The 19,672-nt window shown below is 40.3% G+C and overlaps 1 protein-coding gene across 9 annotated transcripts in view; it reads left to right on the forward strand.

Moving 5' to 3' along the window:
• The window catches only part of FILIP1 (filamin A interacting protein 1), a 311,264-nt gene that overhangs the window by 236,430 nt on the left and 55,162 nt on the right, over positions 1-19,672 (forward strand). For all 9 annotated transcript variants that reach the window (XM_074037614.1, XM_074037618.1, XM_005552528.5 and 6 more), the window contains 2 exons: positions 2,423-2,596; positions 12,090-12,268. In XM_074037614.1, the coding sequence (XP_073893715.1) occupies positions 2,423-2,596; positions 12,090-12,268 (353 nt within the window). The remainder of the gene's footprint in view (positions 1-2,422; positions 2,597-12,089; positions 12,269-19,672) is intronic.

The following is a 19,672-nucleotide window of genomic DNA, read 5'->3' on the forward strand; positions in this document are numbered from 1 at the left end:
TTACTACCCTGTCTTCTAAGCCCTTTTCTTTTAGTATTTCAGAAATTTTTAATCAGTATCTCAATTTACAGTATAAACAACAGTACATTCTATTTTACTTTTTATATTAAAATTATTTATTTATTTATTTATTTATTTTTTCAAAGAACAGTACATTCTATGTCTGCTCTATAAGACTTCACATTTCACATGTTAGAAAAATGAACTTTAGAAAATGGCCTTTACTTCATCTGATTTAAAGATGAGAAACAGACAGTAGTTTGTTATCAAGAACTTCCAGCTTGCCAACCTTCTATCATCGCCATTTTTTCACTTTAAATGTGATTCTAAATTTTCCTTTCCTGTCATTACATAAGTCACTAAATTCACAGTATGGTGTTTCTTCTTTAAAGACGAGTTCGTCTCTTTCGGATTTGGTCAAAGCATAAAACTGACCTAGGGTGTGAGGATAATTTAAAGGAGAAAAGTGATGACAGCTTTTTAAGATCGGAAAAAGGAAATGTACTTGCACCAAAGTAAGCAAGTTGACTTTGGATGATGCCAAGGATTTGTATTCAGTTTAGTTGCTATGTCTCGTAATCTATTAGTGTGGCACAGTACTCTCAACCCTGGAATCACCTGGGAGCCTTAAAAAGCGTTGATGTATATAGGTCCTTCCCCAAAAGATTAGAATGTAATTGGTCTGGAACGGCCTGGGCCTTGGGATTTTTTAGAGTTCCTCAAATGACTTCAGCACAGTCAGCATTGTGAATCATTACTTTAGAACATGCTTTATATATTCACCTATGTCAGATGAACACAGGAGCACTTTCTGTCTGAAGACCAGTAGCAGTCTACATAACCTGAGGCTCCTTCAGTATAGATTGGGAGTTATGCCTTGCACAATGGTGCCTGGCAGAGAGGATGAACAGGGCTAAAAGACAGCCTGCTCTTCACTCACTAGGTGAGCTGCGCTCTGACTCAGGGCTGTGTCTCCTAGATAAAGTGGGCACCTTTTTCTAATGAGCACAGTGTACAGGCTAACTTGACCCTGCATCTGTGCTTATCTTCTTTCAACCTGCATGGAGACACATTGCCTTTCCATTAAACTATTTCCTGACTTCAACATTCACTAACATTCTAAACCACCAGGTTCTTCAAAATTCATATTTTCCATTTTTGTCTTGAAGTAAGCATGTGTATATGTGGCAGAAACATTTCAAATCTGCAAATTCCAGTTCATTGACATCTCAGTAATGAATTATTCTGTAGCCATATGAAATTAGATTAATTGGGAGACTGAAAAGGCAACAAAAGTGAGAAACCTCGAGAAAGACAAACTTTATAACGGTCGTATTGTGAACACTCATAGTTGACTAGTTAGCTGTCTTCTTTAGAATATCATAATAATGAACCAGGTTTATAATTTCAGTCCCACAGTTAGCATCAATATAGGAGAAAACTCTATTCCATTGTCATAGGCTGAAACTTTGTTCCCAACCAGATTTTCCTTTAGTACAAGTTGGAATGAAGTCAGGGCACTTCTTACCCATTACTATTACTGGGAAAAACAGCTCCAAGTGTGTCCCTATATGGAAATACATTCAGCAAATGTCAGCTCCATCATAAGTAGAAAGATCATCCCTACTAACCAGTGCAAAACATAAGCAGGTGTATTTGCATTATGTGATGGGAACCACAGACTGTATGATATAAAGCCTATAATCGTGGTTTTCTTGAAAGCTTCAGTAATACGTTGTGCTAAGAAACAAACAAACAAAACTGACCTACCAAGCTGACTCATCTAACTGACAGTCTGGATGTTAAAGGGGTGTAATTTCACCTTTATTGTGAATACATTAGATACATTAGATTTGAAAAGGACAGCCAAGCATCATATGAGTTCTCAACCATGTGTTTCTGTGCAAAATGAATCACCTAATGAGAAACAGGAAATCATCAATAAAGGCTGTTTGTTAATTGACACATGAAGTTATAACTAGAATGGAGGCAGCAGGGTTTTATTTTAAACCAGATTTGAATACTACATTGAGAACATCAACAGAAAACTAGAAGATTTTAGACTGTCATTGACCTCGCGTGCACTGAAACAGGTTAAGTATCCCAGGACCAGCCCTGCTTGCCTCCCTCCACCACCCCATCCCGAATTATTGCTACTTAGATAAAGCAATTTTTATGTAGTTAATATTAGCACAAATCCTTTTTTCTGCTCGCCTGCTTCCTAGCAACCTGAAGCAGAGTATCTGCTTGCCAATCTGCTTTTGGTTAAAAAAAAAAAAAAAAAAAAAACAGAATACCCAATGAATTTGCCAATAGCCCTGACAAAATGGGGATGTATTCAATAAGCTCTCTGTTGATATTTTGAGCCCGGTATGTGATTTACATTGTCAATCGTCTGATCTTGCTGCACTTTCTATTACAGGCCAGAGAAGACGTGATCCATATGCTGAAGACGGAGAAAACCAAACCTGAGGTTCTGGAGGCTCATTACGGGTCTGCGGAGCCAGAGAAAGTGCTGCGGGTCCTGCACCGAGATGCCATTCTTGCCCAGGAGAAATCCATAGGAGAAGATGTCTATGAAAAACCGATTTCAGAGGTAAAAATATGACACCAACAAGTCCCCTGGAAGGGAAGGAACCTCAGGGAGATATCTTCACATTCTTCCATTTACATGCTTTAACATTTTCTTTCAAAGGCAAAATTTTGATGATACACTAATATAAAATTAAAGTGTAATTAAATAAGTCAAGGGTTATAGTGGATAAGCTTCAATGTTAAGAATTGTAGAAGCTTTTCTTTAAACATACCAAAGCCTGAAATATATTTTTCCATGTGGTTCTGATAGTTACATGCGCTTGCAGTATATTATTATTTTACTTCTCTAAGAAATGATAGTGTAAAAATTTGAAGTGCTTACCAGTTTTAACATTGAGCTGTCATGATTCTTACAAAATTGGTAACCTAAAATTAAATTGATCTTATCACTGATATGGTTATAAAGACACTTTTTTCGAATTTTATAAACTCTTTCATAATTAAAATGGTCTAATGTGAGTGGCCAAAATATAGTGATTGAGGCAAAATCCTTATGAAATACTTAGGGCAATTCTTTAAGATGAAAGGAATTCTAATAGGGCTATGACTATTATTATCGATTACTCATAATACCACATTTTAAAAATACTCTCACATTGTAGTAGAAGTTCGAGCCAGATTAGGATACAAGTTTTTCACATTGACCCTTCAGACTTTATATTAAAAAATTTACAGTGGCCGGGCGCGGTGGCTCACGCCTGTAATCCCAGCACTTTGGGAGGCCGAGGCGGGCAGATCACGAGGTCAGGAGATCGAGACCATCCTGGCTAACACGGTGAAACCCCGTCTCTACTAAAAATGCAAAAAATTAGCCGGGCGAGGCGGCGGGCGCCTGTAGTCCCAGCTACTCGGGAGGCTGAGGCAGGAGAATAGCGTGAACCCGGGAGGCGGAGCTTGCAGTGAGCGGAGATCCGGCCACTGCACTCCAGCCTGGGCGACTAAGCGAGACTCTGTCTCAAAGGAAAAAAAAAAAAAAAAAAATTTACAGATGTGAAATTAGTGTCATGAACCAAAAAGAGAACAGAAATTAAAAGTCTGAAACAACTTACTATTCGTTTAACATGTAATTTATGTCAAGCCTTTGGAGCAGCTCAGTTTGATAACTCTCAGAGATAAGATCTGCTTTAGACAGCATTCACAACAGACTGATGGTCCCATAATTTTTAAATTTCTGCAGCAAGAATAAACTGGAGCTCTATTCTCATCTTTTCCTAAAGAGCTAAGAGATGATTATACGATAGGATGCAGTCAACAGGCTGGATCTACTTTCATGTTGAGACCTACCACTGCTAGCTGTGTATGGCTATAGGCAGATTATGTAAGCTCTTTAAGCCTCAGTTTCCTCAACTGTGGGGTGTGAGGAACCACAGTGTCTGCCTCACAGAACTGCTGTGAGGATTTAATAAAGCAATGCCTATAAAACTCTTAACATAGTCTCTGGCACATTCTAGGTACTTAACAAGTATTAGTCATTAGTATTTGCTGGGATTCAAGAATAACTGCTCATACCCTTAATTGGTTTGAAACTTGGGAAGATTTGAGGAGTAAAAGACACAGAGGTCAAAAACATGTATTTAATATGATAATAATAATAATAATAACAACTTGGATTAGAGAACTCAGCTTGGATAAATGGTCTCATTTGGGCTTCTGAATTCTTTTCTTCCAAGGCTAGAGCTTGGGATGACATTCCCCACCCTCACCACCAAGGGAGAGGTGGGTCTGCAGAGAATACACACTTACCCAGGATTACTGCCTCCAATCCACTGGGTTCTGTGGGCTGAACACAGAGAGAGGAGTTTCCGACCTACCTTTAGAAAGTAGGCCTGACCTAAATATTCCTAACTCAGGGACAGAGGATCAAACAGAAAACACTCACCCTGTGACTTGTCCTTCTGGAACTGGCTAAGCTGGGCATATTTCACGGTTCCTTTCTCCTCTTAACAATCTGAAGAGTCGTTTCCCCTTTGGGGAGAAGTGAGTGAGAAGGCAGAGAGAGAGGGCAGAAAATACTTCTCCTAATACTGCCAAAATGAAGTCCATTTTGTGAGAGAAATAAAATGATAGAAGGAGAAAAGATTTCCTTCCACCACTTACAAATTTTGGGTCTGTTAACCCTTTGAAATTAACAGTCAAGTTATTGTTACCTAGGAGCAGAATCCTGCTTCCAAATTCACGAGGCAGGAACTGTGATACATCACTGTTCCATTAGCCTCCTGGGATCATGAGCAGGTAGTCTAGCTCTTATTTCCTAGAAGCCATATTATATCTTAAGCCAAAAATCACTGCTCTTTCTTATTTCCATACCGTGTTAGGCCCAGCAGGGGTATCCAGTAGAACTCACGAGAAGTTAAGCAATGAACCCAATACAGTGGACCTTTTTCCCTTGCCAAATATCTGGGGAAAAATTAAACAGCAAATATTAAATCTCTCTGCCCTTCTTTGTAAATTAAAGTCTGGGATATCAGAGTTCATAATTCTTAAGCAAAATTCCAAAAACATTGAAGGTTTTCATTTCTTTCCTTCCTAATTTTGTATTCTGCTTAGCTTTAGCCAGTGGGATCTCAATTGATTGTCTGGGTAGAGTTTGTTTTTGTTTTCCCCTTTAGTAAAAAAACCTGGACTCACTGGCATTTTCAAAGTTGTATTAAGATATCCTGAAGTCCCTAGAGTCTACTTTTTTCTGAAGAATCTAAAGAATTATTAGGACACATGCAATTATCAGAGTACAACTTCACACTCATAAATTTAAAAAATACAAGAGAGTCTCTAGCACTAAGATACATTTTTCTCAAGCAAAATGATATTCCTTGACCCTAGGACTCAGTATAAAGAAGGTCCATGTTACTCCTACCAGAGACTAAAGCAGAGATTTAGGGCATGTCTGAGGGAAGGAAGGTAGATAGAGAAAATCTTCAGCCATAGCAGGGTTCTGGTAAGCCTGCTCTTACCAGAGCCTGTTGTCATCAGCAGCTTAATAATTATGGGAAGTGGCAAGCTCGAGATTGGGTGGAGCCTCTCTGCAGGTATTGTCTTTGCCTCAGTGAGTGGCATTCAAAACATTCCTGTCTTTTTGTAAAGTCTAGGGATTTGCAGTGGTGACCTCTTCAGTGCCTAGGTCTCATTTTAGGTATTCAATTTTCCCATCTGAGTATTTAAACTTCTTTGGTCTTTTTCTTTTTTTGGGCCCTGTTGCCAGGCCTAGGAAGCCCATTGCTTTAGAGGGTTACCCTTCTGAAGCCTGTGTAATTTGAGGCCCAGAAGGGATCAGACCTTACTCTTCCTCAGAACTTAGCCTCCCCTCATGTTTGAACTTTCAATCTTTGAGTAACTTGTCTGACTCAAGACAACAAAAATATTTCTTCTGCCACAACTTTTCTGTGTAGGAAGGCTCAGCTGAGTTGTTGCTTCAGCATTTTAGTCATTTTCTTCAAGTGCTCCCAGACATTTGTTTTTCTAATATTGCCTTCCATATTCTACATTATGTGGGCTCCCTCAATGAGAGATGTGAAATCAAAGAATTCTGAGTCTGCCAAGAGTATTCTTTGTTAAACCTAAATCTTATCTGTTTTCATCTTCTTGAGTCGGATAATCTTCATTAAAGGGCCTTTTTCCATTACACCACACCCACATTTGAACTTATCTAGTATTGTCCTGCCTAAATTCCCTTTTCTTTGTCTCATCTTTCCTTCAAACACCACATCCCAACATTTCTTGAGTACGTTCACTCAGGCCCCAGTAATATTGGCGATTCCAGTGGACGTGGTGTCTCATGCCTGTAATCCCAGCACTTTGGGAGGCCGAGGCAGGCAGATCATTTGAGGTCAGGAGTTTGAGACCAGCCTAACCAACACAATGAAACCCCATCTCTACTAAAAATACAAAACTTAGCCGGGCGTGGTGGCAGGTACCTATAATCCCAGGTACTCGGGAGGCTGAGGCACAAGAATCGCTTGAACCTGGGAGGCCTCGGCGGTTGCAGTGAGCCGAGATTGCGCCACTGCACTCCAGCCTGGGCGAGAGAGCGAGACTCTTTCTCAAAAAAAAAAAAAGTAAATAATAAATAAATAAATAAATAAACATTGGCAATTCCATCTACAACAGCTGAGACACTGAAACTCACCAAATAATGCTTCAGATATCTTACCCTGATCTTCCCAGTTTTCGATTCTTAAATCTATTCGTATTTTATATAACCACTTTGAATAGATGTTGCAATCTTTAAGGGAAGGGCCCCCACTTGAGCTCACAAAAGACTATCAGTCCATTTACAGTGTTCTCCTCAATCCCTTCCTGGATCCTAATGCTTTCTTTGTGAGGAAAGTCACACTGCTCTGTCCTGTGCAGTGTCCACACTGCTCTCCTGTCTCTGTCGTCTCTGGGCACGCATTCAGATTCAACAATGTCTGAAATAACTTCCATTTTAATATCCCTATTTTTAGAAGTACTTAGATCCATTTCCGCTTTGTGTAAATCTAGTTTGGTCTTTAAGACCTCATATTTGCTTTTAAGTAGATTTCTCTTTTCCTCAATTCCTTAATACTTCTCCAGTTAGCCCTTTGCAGGTAACAGAGCTAAAAATACTTCCTGAATCATGCCTTTTTGTCTAAAACATACTGAAATTTCTCCTCAAGTTATTGTACTTCTCCACTAACTTTATTCATTAGAATAAGACTTCCAGGTACTCTCTTTCCTTAGTAAATTTTTGGCATTTGGTGTTATGATTCTCTCATTCAATTTTCCTTCCACCTCGTCCAAGTAGAATCTACATTTCCAAAGTAATAGGTGCCCATTCTACTTTCACTAGTCATTTAATAAAACCCGTTCCTCTATACTGAGCCACAACTTGGATCCTGAAACCAAAAGCCATGTACATATAGTATCTATGATTAATGAATCTACAGAATCTTCAGAGTCTCTGGACAAGCCACATAGAGCCAAGAAAATAGACTACCTCTGTTCTCTCTTAGGAGATTGATGTAGTTCCAAACAAAATAACAAGAAACAGCATCTGGTACAGCTGATCTTTTGCTACCTATGTTATTCTTACATCCAAAACTTAAAATTGACACCTAATACCTCACATACTAATGCTTTATAGCAGAAGAATTTATAGCCTCTACATTCTAAAGTCTGGATCTGCAGCTCTGCCTAAAAAACACACTACATACACCAATGCCTCAGTAACTTATGCATTACGAGATGAAAAGACTGCTTTGCTGATAATGTAATTACTGTTGTGGTCAAGCTGTGCTAGTGTTTGGTGAGGTGAACATTACCCACAAAGACTTCAGCCACCTACTCCAGTGGCTTAGTCCAGAACTGTAGCTATCGCAAACAACCAGTCTCAAAAGCCTACAAGGATAGATGTAAAAAGGCTAAGGTCTACCCTCTGCCTAGGGGGCCCCAGAACACTTGATATTTCCATGTGCTGTTTTTTTCTCCAGATGTCCGTGTAATGACTATCTCGTTACATTTCCCAGTCAAACATCCGATTAGTAATGCTCCCACCTTCCTCTCCAGAATTCCTTACATGGATTGAGAGATCCTGCAGAAGAGTTTGACCCTTCAGATCACAGTGTATCATTGTATGACAGGCAGAGTAAAAACTAAGAAACGAAAGGGCTGGGCTGCACATATCCAGTTCCCTATTCCAAATACAACTTTCAAATAAGTCACCCCTCCTTCCTTTGGGAGGAGTTGGGTAGGGCCTGAAGAAAGAGGGAAAATACTGATCTTCAAATACTTTCCAAAGGATGGGGAGTCCTATTTTATGATAAAGCAGCAAGGCTCAAAAAGGGGGGAAAGTTGCTTTTTCTACATTTCTGATGGTGATGATGTTTCAGCAATGCTTGACATGTTCTCTAAAATATGTTGAAAATCACATTTGTAGAAATTTGGAAAGTTCTTGGGGAGAATATTTTGTAATAGGGAATGGAGCTATTCTAATGGGAAAACCTCACGCATAGACTGTCTCTTTAAGACTACAAAAATTGACTGGGTGTGGTGGCTCACACCTGTAATCCCAGTACTTTGGGAGGCAGAGGTGGGTGGATCACCTGAGGTCAGGAGTTCAAGACCAGCCTGGCCAACATGGTAAAACCCTGTCTCTACTAAAAACACAAAAACTAGCTGGGTGTGGTGGTGGGCACCTGTAATTCCAGCTACTCAGGAGGCTGAGGCAGGAGAATTGCTTAAACCCAGGAGGCAGAGGTTGCAGTGAGCCAAGATTGCACCACTGTACTCCAGCCTGTGCAACAAGAGCGAAACTTCATCTCAAAAAAAAAAAAAAAAAAAAAAAAGAAAAGAAAAGAAAAGAAAAAAAAGACTACCAAAAATTATTGGAAGATATAAAAATACAATTAGCAATTCCTGATGATCTCAGATAATATCAGCCACCCATTAACATGGGCTTCTCCACCAGTCTCTATCTGGGCACTGACTCCTAAACAAGGGAAGTGGAGATCTGGGAAAAAGATAATGCGAGCAGTCTCTCTTTTATTTTGGGCCCCAGAAATGACTCACTCACAATGAACACATCATGCAATTATAGAGAGAACTTAATCCTCCTTATAACTGAAGGGTAAACAGAAAACTAAAGGGGAATAGCTCTAATGCTGAGACCCTGTGGAGTTACCCCATGGGGTTTCCGGAAGTTGGTTGTGAGATTGAGAACTGATTTTAAATATGTCTGTTTCAACTAGAACAATTGGTTCTCAATTGGGGTGGTGGTGGATTTTTCCCTCCAGGGAACATTTGTCAGTGTCAGGATAGTTTAGTTGTCACACAGGAGGTGGTGCTTACTGGCATCTAGTGGACAGAGGCCAGGGATGCTGCTAAACATCCTCCAGCTCACAGCACCCTGAAATAAAGATTTATCTGGCCTCAGCAGTGCCAAAGTTGTGGAACACTGAACTAGAATTCAAAGGGAAGAACAGGATAGTGAGTAGCATAGGGAAATATCAAGATTGTCAGATTTGGTCCAATTTAACAAACACTTACTGAACATCAACTTTGTACCAGGGCCTGTACTCAGCACCAGAGTCTAAAAAGGTGGTCAAGGCATGATCTCTTTAAAATCATATAACCTGGCCAGGCCGGGTGTGGTGGCTCGTGCCTATAATCCCAGCACTTTGGGAGGCCAAGGCAGACAGATCACCTGAGGTCAGGAGTTAGAGACCAGCCTGGCCAACCTGATGAAAACTCATCTCTACTAAAAATACAAAAATTAGCTGGGCATGGTGACTTGCCCTGTAATTCCAGCTACTCAGGAGGCTGAGGCAGGAGAATCGCTTGAACCCAGGAGGTGGAGGTTGCAATGAGCTGAGGTCAAGGTCATGCCACTGCACTCCATCCTGGGCAACAGAGTGAGACTTGTCTCAAATAAATAAATAAATAAATAAACAATAAAAAAATCTTATAACCTGACCAGAGAAAGAGGCACAAAGACTTCTTTTTTATTTTGTATTTATTTATTTATTTTTTTGAGACAGAGTCTTGCTCTGTTGCCCCTGCTGGAGTGCAGTGGCACAATCTCCGCTCACTGCAAGCTCCGCCTCCCGGGTTCACGACATTCTCCTGCCTCAGCCTCCCAAGTAGCTGGGACTTCAGGTGCCTGCCACTATGCCCGGCTAATTTTTTGTATTTTTAGTAGAGACGGGGTTTCACCGTGTTAGCTAGGATGGTCTCGCTCTTGATCTCCTGACCTTGTGATCTGCCCACCTCGGCCTCCCAAAGTGCTGGGATTACAGCCTGAGCCGCCGCGCCTGGCCCAAAACCCAGTAATAATATTTATGGGTTGTTGCTGTTGTTGTTGTTGTTTTGCCTTTTTTTGGTTTTGTTTTGTTTTGGTTTTGGTTTTTGAGATGGAGTCTTGCTTTGTTGCCCTGGCTGGAGTGCAGTGGTGTGATCTTGGCTTATTACAACCTCCGCCTCCTGGGTTCAAGTGATTTTTCTGCCTCAGCCTCCCAAGTAGCTGGGATTACAGGCATCTGCCACCACGTCCGGCTAATTTTTGTATTTTTAGTAGAGACAGGGTTTCACCATGTTGGTCAGGCTGGTCTCGAACTCCTAACCTCAAGTAGTCCACCCGCCTCAGCCCCCCAAAGTGCTGGGATTACAGGCATGAGCCACTGTGCCTGGCCCCTGTAATAATATTTGGTAAGAACTCTTTTAGAGATATGTACTGTCTACAAGTTCTGAAATTCTCCCTATATTTAGCATCTCTTGAAAAACAGAGGACTTTGGATCCTACATATACTTTTCCTAGAAATGCAGATAGCTGCAAGCTTTAAAAACAGATTGTGATGAAAATTACTTTCCAGGGGAGAAGCCTGGTGCATGTACATGCTGAGATCTTAATTTTTCTATTAGGAAGGGTGTTATCCTCTTTCTGAGTATAGAGCTTTGTGCTATCTCATAAAACCCTGAAAGAGTTGTTCTCCTGCAAGTTTAGGAACCCAAATGACCAATAAACAAATGAAAAAGTATTTGAACTTTATCAGGTAAGTGAGCATTAAAATCACAATGAGCGAACACCACACACCCATCAAAATGGTTAAAAGGTTTTTGTTGTTGTTATTTTTTGAGATAGAGTCTCCATCTGTTGCCCAGGCTGGAGTGCAGTGGTGAGATCTTGGCTCACTGCAACTTCTGCCTCTAGGGATCAAGCGATTCTCTTGCCTCAGCCTCCTGAGTAGCTGGGATTACAGGCATGTGCCACCACATCAAACTAATTTTTGTATTTTTAGTAGAGATGGGGTTTCACCATGTTGGTCAGGCTGGTCTCGAACTCCTGACCTCGTGATCTGCCTGCTTCAGCCTCCCCGAGTGCTGGGATTACAGGCATGAGCCACCACGTCTGGCTAAAAGTTTTAAAAATACTACGTGTTGACAAGGATGTAGAACAATCAAAACTCCTAAACATTGGTTGTAGGAGCATAAATGGGTACAGCTTCTTTGGAAAATTGCTTGGCGTATCCTATGACCCATATTTGGTCATATCCTATGACCTATATTTCACTCATAGGTATATCTAATAAAGCTACATATACACATATCCTATGACCCATATTTCACTCATGGGTATACACCTGACACATATGCTATATGTTCACTAAAGGACATGAATTAGAGTATTCAGAACAGCATTATTTGTAATAGACCCAAGTTGGAAACTACCCAAATGGTCATCAACAGTAGAATGGATAAAATTGTGGTATATCCCACCGCCCTTAAAAGGGAAAAAAGTTTAGGAACCATATATATGTTTACAAGAAAGCCAGAAAGCCAGAAGTTACTGCAACATTATTATGGTTGGTTTATACAGCCAACTGGCATAAAGAAACTGATACAACGGGGGAAATAGTAGTGAATACCAGACTCACTGTTCTCGCTTTCAGGTAATAAGTCACTAGACCCATGTCAACAAATTGTTTAGAGTCCTATGCAAATGCAATAAAATATTAAGCTCTTTCCCATGTTTGCTTATTCAGCTGGACAGACTTGAGGAAAAACAGAAAGAAACCTACCGGCGCATGCTAGAGCAGCTGTTGCTGGCGGAAAAGTGTCACAGGCGCACCGTGTACGAGTTAGAGAACGAGAAGCATAAACACACTGACTACATGAACAAGAGCGACGACTTCACCAACCTGCTGGAGCAGGAGCGGGAGAGGTAATGCGTACACACACCACCGGTCACATCTGGATGCCCATAGCCCTTTCATGTCTGCCCCTCCCTTCAGGGATCAGTCTTTCAGCCAGGGGTACTGTGGACAGGTGCCCAGCGTCGAATGCCGATTTCTGAATGGGTGGTAACCATAGAGAATGATACTGAATTTTACCTGAGATTGTTACATGAATGGTTTGGGGGTTGCATATAGGTAGGGCATCACATTCCCACAAGGATGTTAAAAGCCATGAAACCGTAAAGCTGGAAAGAAACTCAAGGACTTTATATTTACACTTGATCAATGAAGCACCTACATTTGAAAAGTCTTTCTACAAATTGCTTTCTATTTGAACTAATCTAGTTTTTCTTTTTGGGGTGGGAATCAGCTTTTCAGGAAGTCAAATTATTAAACTTAACAATTATAAATGAATCCTATTCATTTTTAATACCAGTGTAGAAAATGTTACTATTTGGCTGTGTATAAATCACTTAATGACTAGAACTACCTGCTGAACTTTCTAAGGGCTGCATAACTTTGAAAACTTGGGGTAAAAAAATAAACCAAAGCAACTAAAAACTGACACATTTAGCCTTGATGTTTATTCTTGTAGGTATTTATTTAGTCTTCTAAGACCAAGGATTGCCACAACTGAAGCAGAGACCCCAAATTTTAAAATGTTGTAATTCACTCTTCTATACCATCTGTTTTCTTTTCCCAGTATCTTTTAAATTATTATCTCCCTTCTCTTCCCTAGGCTGAATGCTCGTGTCTGTGAATTCCACAAACTTTGAAACCAGTGATATTGAATCCCCATGCTTTGAGTTACCAAGCATGTTTGCTTTTGTGTTTAGAGCTTGCAAATTGAGAACCACTAGGGAACAGCTTTACCTACCCCAACTGTATTATCTATTTAGTTACAAAAAAGAGATCTAGTTTTCCCAGATTAGTGTATATATGAGAAGAAGCGACCACAATTAGACAGTAAATAAAAGCATAAAATAGAACAGGTTTGGGTTAAACATTTTTTTTAATTATTGGTAATGTTTATTTATTATTGGATTTGGTACATCCCTTGCGGAAGGAGAAATGGAAAAGTGAACAATGGCTAAATTGTTGTGTACTGTATCCCAGACTTATGTTTGTCTTAAGTTCCTGTTAAGCTCAGGTTAACTAGCTTCATGTTTGAACATATAGACTAACTGATTTGACATCTTGGAGTAACCAGTGAAAATAAATCCCACCTCCTCAATCTCTGAGAACTTTCCAACCTCAAGCTATAGATATTGCAAACATGGTTCTAAGGAGAGTATAAATTACATATACAGTCATGTGTTAATGAAGGGGATGCATTCTGAGAAATCCATCATTAGGTGATTTCATCATTGTGTGAACATCATAGAGTACGCTTTCACAAACTTGGATGTATAGCCAACTGCACACCTAGGCTATATGGCACAGCCTGTTACTCTTAGGCTACAAACCTGTACAGCATGTTACTCTACTGCATTCTGCAGGCAACTATAACACAATCGTAAGTATTTGTGTATCTAAACATATCAAAGGTAAGGTAAAAATGTGGTATTATAATCTTATGGGATACAAGGGGGGAAATGGCCGTGAATACCAGACTCACTGTTCTCCCTTTAAGGTAGTAAGTCACTAGACCCATGTCAACAAATTATTTAGAGCCCTATGCAATTGAAATAAAATATTAAGTGTATAATTAATATTAATGGTAATGAATATAAAAGTACTCTGTGGTGGCTGCGCGTGGTGGTTTGCACCTGTAATCCCAGCACTTTGGCAGGCCAAGGCAGACAGATCACCTGGGGTCAGGAGTTCGAGACCAGCCTGGCCAACATGGTGAAACCTGTCTCTACTAAAAATACAAAAATTAGCCGGGTGTGGTGGTGCACACCTGTAATCCCAGCTACTCAGCCTGATGCAGAATTGCTTGAACCCGGGAGGCAGAGGTTGCAGTGAGCCGAGATCGTGTCATTGCACTCCAGCCTGGGCAACAAGAGCGAAACTCTGTCCCCCCCCCGCCAAAAAAAAGTGCTCTGTGAACTATCATGCTCTCTTGTGCTGCCTCAGGCACACTACCATCATATATGCAGTCCCTTGTTGACAGAAGTGTTGTTATGTGGCTCAAGTCTCTATCTACAACAGTCATCTGGTTAGGTGTTCTGTGTTGGAATGTGGTCAGATAAAAAAGTAGCAACTTGATATAGACTTTTCAGAATATCGAAAATCAAATAATTCTAAGAGCACCTGTGCAAATTATTTTTCATTACCTCGTAAATTACTTGATTTAGAACCAGATATCTGTCTTTTCTTCAGCTTCCCACCTAAGCTAAATGCCTGAGGTAGTATAAGGTCAGTTACCGAGTCATTGGTTTGATAAAAGTGTGTAGATGGAGTGACCATACTTGTTTTTTGTTTTCCTAATTTTTGTGTTCTGTGAGAGTAATTGAAATAATACATGCCAGAGAGCATGATCATTCACAGAGTAATTTTATATTCAGTATCCACTAAGCCTATGCAGGATGTGTTTATTTAATACCTTCATGTTGGTTAACTCTAGATTAACAATTTTAATCCCCATCCTCTTGTAGAAATTGTTTAATTTTATTAAAACAATTACAGGCCGGGCGCGGTGGCTCAAGCCTGTAATCCCAGCACTTTGGGAGGCCGAGACGGGTGGATTACGAGGTCAGGAGATGGAGACCATCCTGGCTAACACGGTGAAACCCCGTCTCTACTAAAAAATACAAAAAACTAGCCGGGCGATGTGGCGGACGCCTGTAGTCCCAGCTACTCGGGAGGCTGAGGCCGGAGAATGGCGTGAACCCGGGAGGCGGAGCTTGCAGTGAGCTGAGATCCGGCCACTGCACTCCAGCCTGGGCGACAGAGCGAGACTCTGTCTCAAAAAAAAAAAAAAAAAAAAAACCCAATTACAATAGCCTCTCCTGAGCAAAGTGCTATGTAGAAAGTTTTAAAAGTTAAAAAAAAAAAAAAAAAAAAAAAACTTAAAAAAAATTACCCTGACATGCTTTTGACACTTTTATCAGCACCACTGGGATATGTCACCAAACTTTCACGTTTTAGATAAGAATTCACTAAGAGACCTTGACTGTCACTTAATTTTCACACCACTTTATGTTTTAAAATACTTTTTCATGGAATCAGTTATACTTGAGTGCTTAAATCTTTTTTTTTTTTTTTTTTCTGTCAACGTTTTATCTTAGCTCAACACTCTGACTGACCACCAGTGCACACGCCGTGGGCACTCTCTGACAGACACTTTATTCTAAATTAAACATCCCTAGTAGGACCTGATTGATAACTTAAGTTGGCATCTCTGAATTTCTCTGCGTTCTGAGGCGTCCACCGTGACTTGCTTGCCAAGTTACCGGGGCAGCGAAGTCTGGGATTTTTCAAAGGTCAAGCCTGGGATTCCTGCTACCCTTTGGAAACTGCCCCGCTAAATCTGCTTTGGGTTAAATCCTCTTTTTGAAGTAAGCAGTCATAATTAGATCTACTTATGAGAGCTGGCAGGAGGCTGACCCCGAGACTTTCTTTCCCGCGGGCCAAGTTGCCGGGGAGCCCCTCCCCAGCGCGTACCACGGACCACGGACCTCGCTCGGCCGGGTCGCCGCATCCCTGGGGCTCTGCCAGAGAGCCTCTCCAGGAGGCTCCCGCCGAGGCGCAACGCGGCCACAGCACCTGCAGGGGAAGCTGGACTGCAGCTATTAAGGAAACGGCATTTCTGAGAACAAGTGGGAGTCCTCGTCTCCTGTAGACTGTTCCAAGTCCTTTATTTGCTTTTTGTTTTGCACTCCCTTCCCCTTTTCCCGAAAAGTCCCTGTGAGCAAAAAGCAGAGCCAAGAACTTTGCATCGGAAACACTTCCCTTTGTTTCTACAGTGAACATGAGTAAGGGAAGAAAGTGAAGTTTGAGATAAGCCTGAGTGGTTTTCTCCTAATGATCACTCACTCAGCTTCTCCCGCCGGTGGTGAGACTCTGCAGGCTGCCTCCATCCCAGGCGGCTTATTGATTTGGTGGTGGAGGGGTGAGGTTGGGGGTGGGGCAGAGCAGAGACTCTCCGGGCACCAGAACCTTTTCAGCTCCATTCTCCACATTTGTGCTGCTCTGTAAGGGTTTCTCACCTCTTCCAGAAAAATGGTTAAAGATAACAAAAAGGAACCCAGGCTCACAAGATCAGTAGTAGCTGTTGATAAGCCATCCAGATTCAGATGTTTGATGAAGCCAAGAGTCTGAGGCCCTGAATATTGCAAAAGATTTTGAGATCAGCCCTTTCAAATCCCTCATTGAGGCACTGAGGCCTAGAACAATTATGTAACTAAACCAAGATCACACAGTGCAGGCCACCACTCTAGCACTTGTGGGCAAGTGGATGCTTTGTGCAAAAAGTTTCATTTTTGTGTGTAAGTTCCCCACCCCCACCCTCTTATATCCAAACTGTGACACAAAATTTTAAAAGGCAGAATGACTGTTATCGTGAAGATATAAGCACAGAGATATTAGGACCAGGGTGTCTCTAGAATGTCAAGATAGAAGCTTTGGCACAGTGGTCTCTTGGAAGGAGCAGCCTGGGACTTGTTTTGAAGTTGAGTTTGAATAGCACACACAGTGTTTTACTTAGCTTACATTCTATTTGGGGTAGTTATCATGGAAGGTTAATGAGGTTTATGGGGGCGCTTAATAAAGCCCTCCTCCAAATTAACTCCCTTGTTTTGCCACTGACCTAGACCCTATACGTGTGAAAACTATACAAATTATTTTTCACTTTTCAGGAATTGTTTAATTCATCTTATATAAAAATTGCACAAATTAAGTACCTAAAATGGGCAATATATTGTTCTGGGCTTCCTTTATTCTAAGTCAACAAACTGTGATCATAATTTGTTGCCATCATTTACTGCATATTTGTTTTTACAAATTAAAATTAGAGTCCCAAATTAAAAAGAGAAAACACCATTTTAAAATGTTTTGGCTTAATTAGCACTGTTAATAAAGACAAAATATTTTTTATTGTATTAATTCAGGCTGCGTAAAGAAAGCCCCCTTGTCTAAATGCTATATTTGGTTTGGTCCATATTTCAAGTCAACTTGACTTTTAAAGGCATAATTCTGAGCACATGAGATCACCTTCAGAGTCTGTACTTTATTCTCTGCCTGAACTGTAAGACTTGTGATTTTAATCTTAAGCTTCACTAGGGCTGCTCCAAGAATGTCAAAATAGAGAGAACACAGTTACATTAAAAAGTGGTCTGGGACTTAAAGAAATATTTGAGGGAAATATATGTGTGTGTGTGTGTGTGTGTGTATAAATGATATGGAGGAGTGCTGTCTAGATCTATCACTGTAGATACAGATTTTAAAACTTTTGGATTTTATAGGCTCAGCTGGAACTACATAAATAATTACATCATCATATAATATTGCAGCAAGCCTTCCAAGTGTAAGTTAAGTTTTTTAAAGTACAAATCAGCATCTCAAGAGAAATCCCTTAACCTGTGAAGGAGAGTAAGAGCAGGGGCTTGAATGGAAGGGAAGCTTTCAAGCCCCATTTTGGTATTCTTCCTTTAAGTCAATGTGAACAGGGGTTTGGTCATGTATCTGGTGGATGATGGGACAGTCTGCACTCTTATACTTTCCTATGTGGGGGAATGACCAGTCAAAATCAACTGTTTTTGAAAACTTGCTCTAGTGGACTGGGATCTTTGGAAATATTCTTGATCCACTTTATAGAAAAAGATTCATGTCTGGTTCCCTGGAACATTATTCTTAAGTTTCTTAGGTTTAGTGGCCATATCTTAAAAGCATGTTAACAAAATGGACTTTTCTCACTGGTAGCTCAGAGAATCTAAATAAAGCACTCTGTAGAAAAAGGTTGCTTATGCTTTGTAAATGCTCAAGTCTTAACAAGCAGAAAGTAATCCATATGTGTAACATAACAGCAGAAAACAACTGAGCCTTCTTCTTTGTGATTAGCACTCTGCTAGAAGCCGTTCAAAAGCAAAGTTAACTTTTATTGACCCCCGGATAAGCTAGACACATGTACCAACTTGTTTAATCCTTACAAAACTATAAGATGTGTAATTATTAGCCCCTTTTAGCAGATGAGGAAGCAGAGAAGTTAAATTCCTTCCCCCAAGGACACTTGCCAATAATTAATTGGCAGAATCAGGGTTTGAATTGAGTTTTTTTCAGTAAGAAAAAAATAACTTTTCCCACTCCTAACTTCTTACCTTCTGATAAAAGTGAAAGCCTTATTTCTTCAATGCACACAGGGAGAAAGGTGACTTGGAAAGTTGACCAGTGACTTGAACTGCATACCTATTCTGTTGCCTGTTTAGGATTCAAATTCACAGACCTTCTCTTGGTCATAAGACATACCGCCTAATATCAGTATCCCACCGATGAAGGAAATTGTTGGGAATAGACAGTTTTCAAGAAAGAAGAGGAATTAGAATTCAGAGGCCCAATGACCCAGCTGGAGTATGTTCTATAGTTTCTGAAATAATGCAGAATCAAACTCCACCTTCCATTTCCTCTTACCCTTAAAATATGCAAATCCCACTTTCTACTGGAAAAATGTAATTAAAGTAAAGGAGGCTGAGGTGACGAGGTGTTACCCCAGGGCATAGCTAGAGTGTCTGTTTTGGGTGATAAGGTGGGTGCGAGGTGGTATAAAGAAAGTGAAGATACATCTTACTTGAAGGGACCGGGAAAGTAACTTAAAAAGGTAGCTTCCCAGGGTTGGAAAGTTTGGGGTTAGAAGAGTCACTTCTTTTAAAAGACCCAGGATAGTAACATACCTACTATCAGTGCTGTGGAACTGGTAGCATGTTGCTGATCTACCAGGCATACCCCTGGATTAAATATGAAGGAGCCCATTAAAAATGCTTTTGAGGTTCATTTCACCAGATTCCACCTATACAAAGATGCTGGGTCTTGGATGGATGTGAGCTTTTTCCCAAGCTTCATAGCACTGTCATTCTCAAAGTTAATGAGCTAACAGCCTCTGATTAAAGACTCTTTAAAGTCTTAGTATTATAATGTTAACAAGGATGCCTACGAAAATGGGTTATCTGACTCACAGAAATTTCTAATTAATCAAGGTTATGTCATGAATTAATTTACTTTTACTGCTATAGAAGATATTTCTCAAATACATTTTACTTTCTTTTAAAAAATTTAAAACATACCACAAAATCCAATTAAGTCATATTTGATGATTCAGGATCTTATAGTGCTACTACCTGGATGACTCTGTACCTTATAAACTCAGAGCCTATTAGATTATATTTAAATCTAAATGTCAGTTCTGATCACGTTTTACTACAGATAAAAATGGTGAGGATTTTTTCTAGATTTTA

The sequence above is a fragment of the Macaca fascicularis genome, chromosome 4, assembly GCF_037993035.2.
Source record: "Macaca fascicularis isolate 582-1 chromosome 4, T2T-MFA8v1.1".
NCBI lineage: Eukaryota > Metazoa > Chordata > Mammalia > Primates > Cercopithecidae > Macaca > Macaca fascicularis.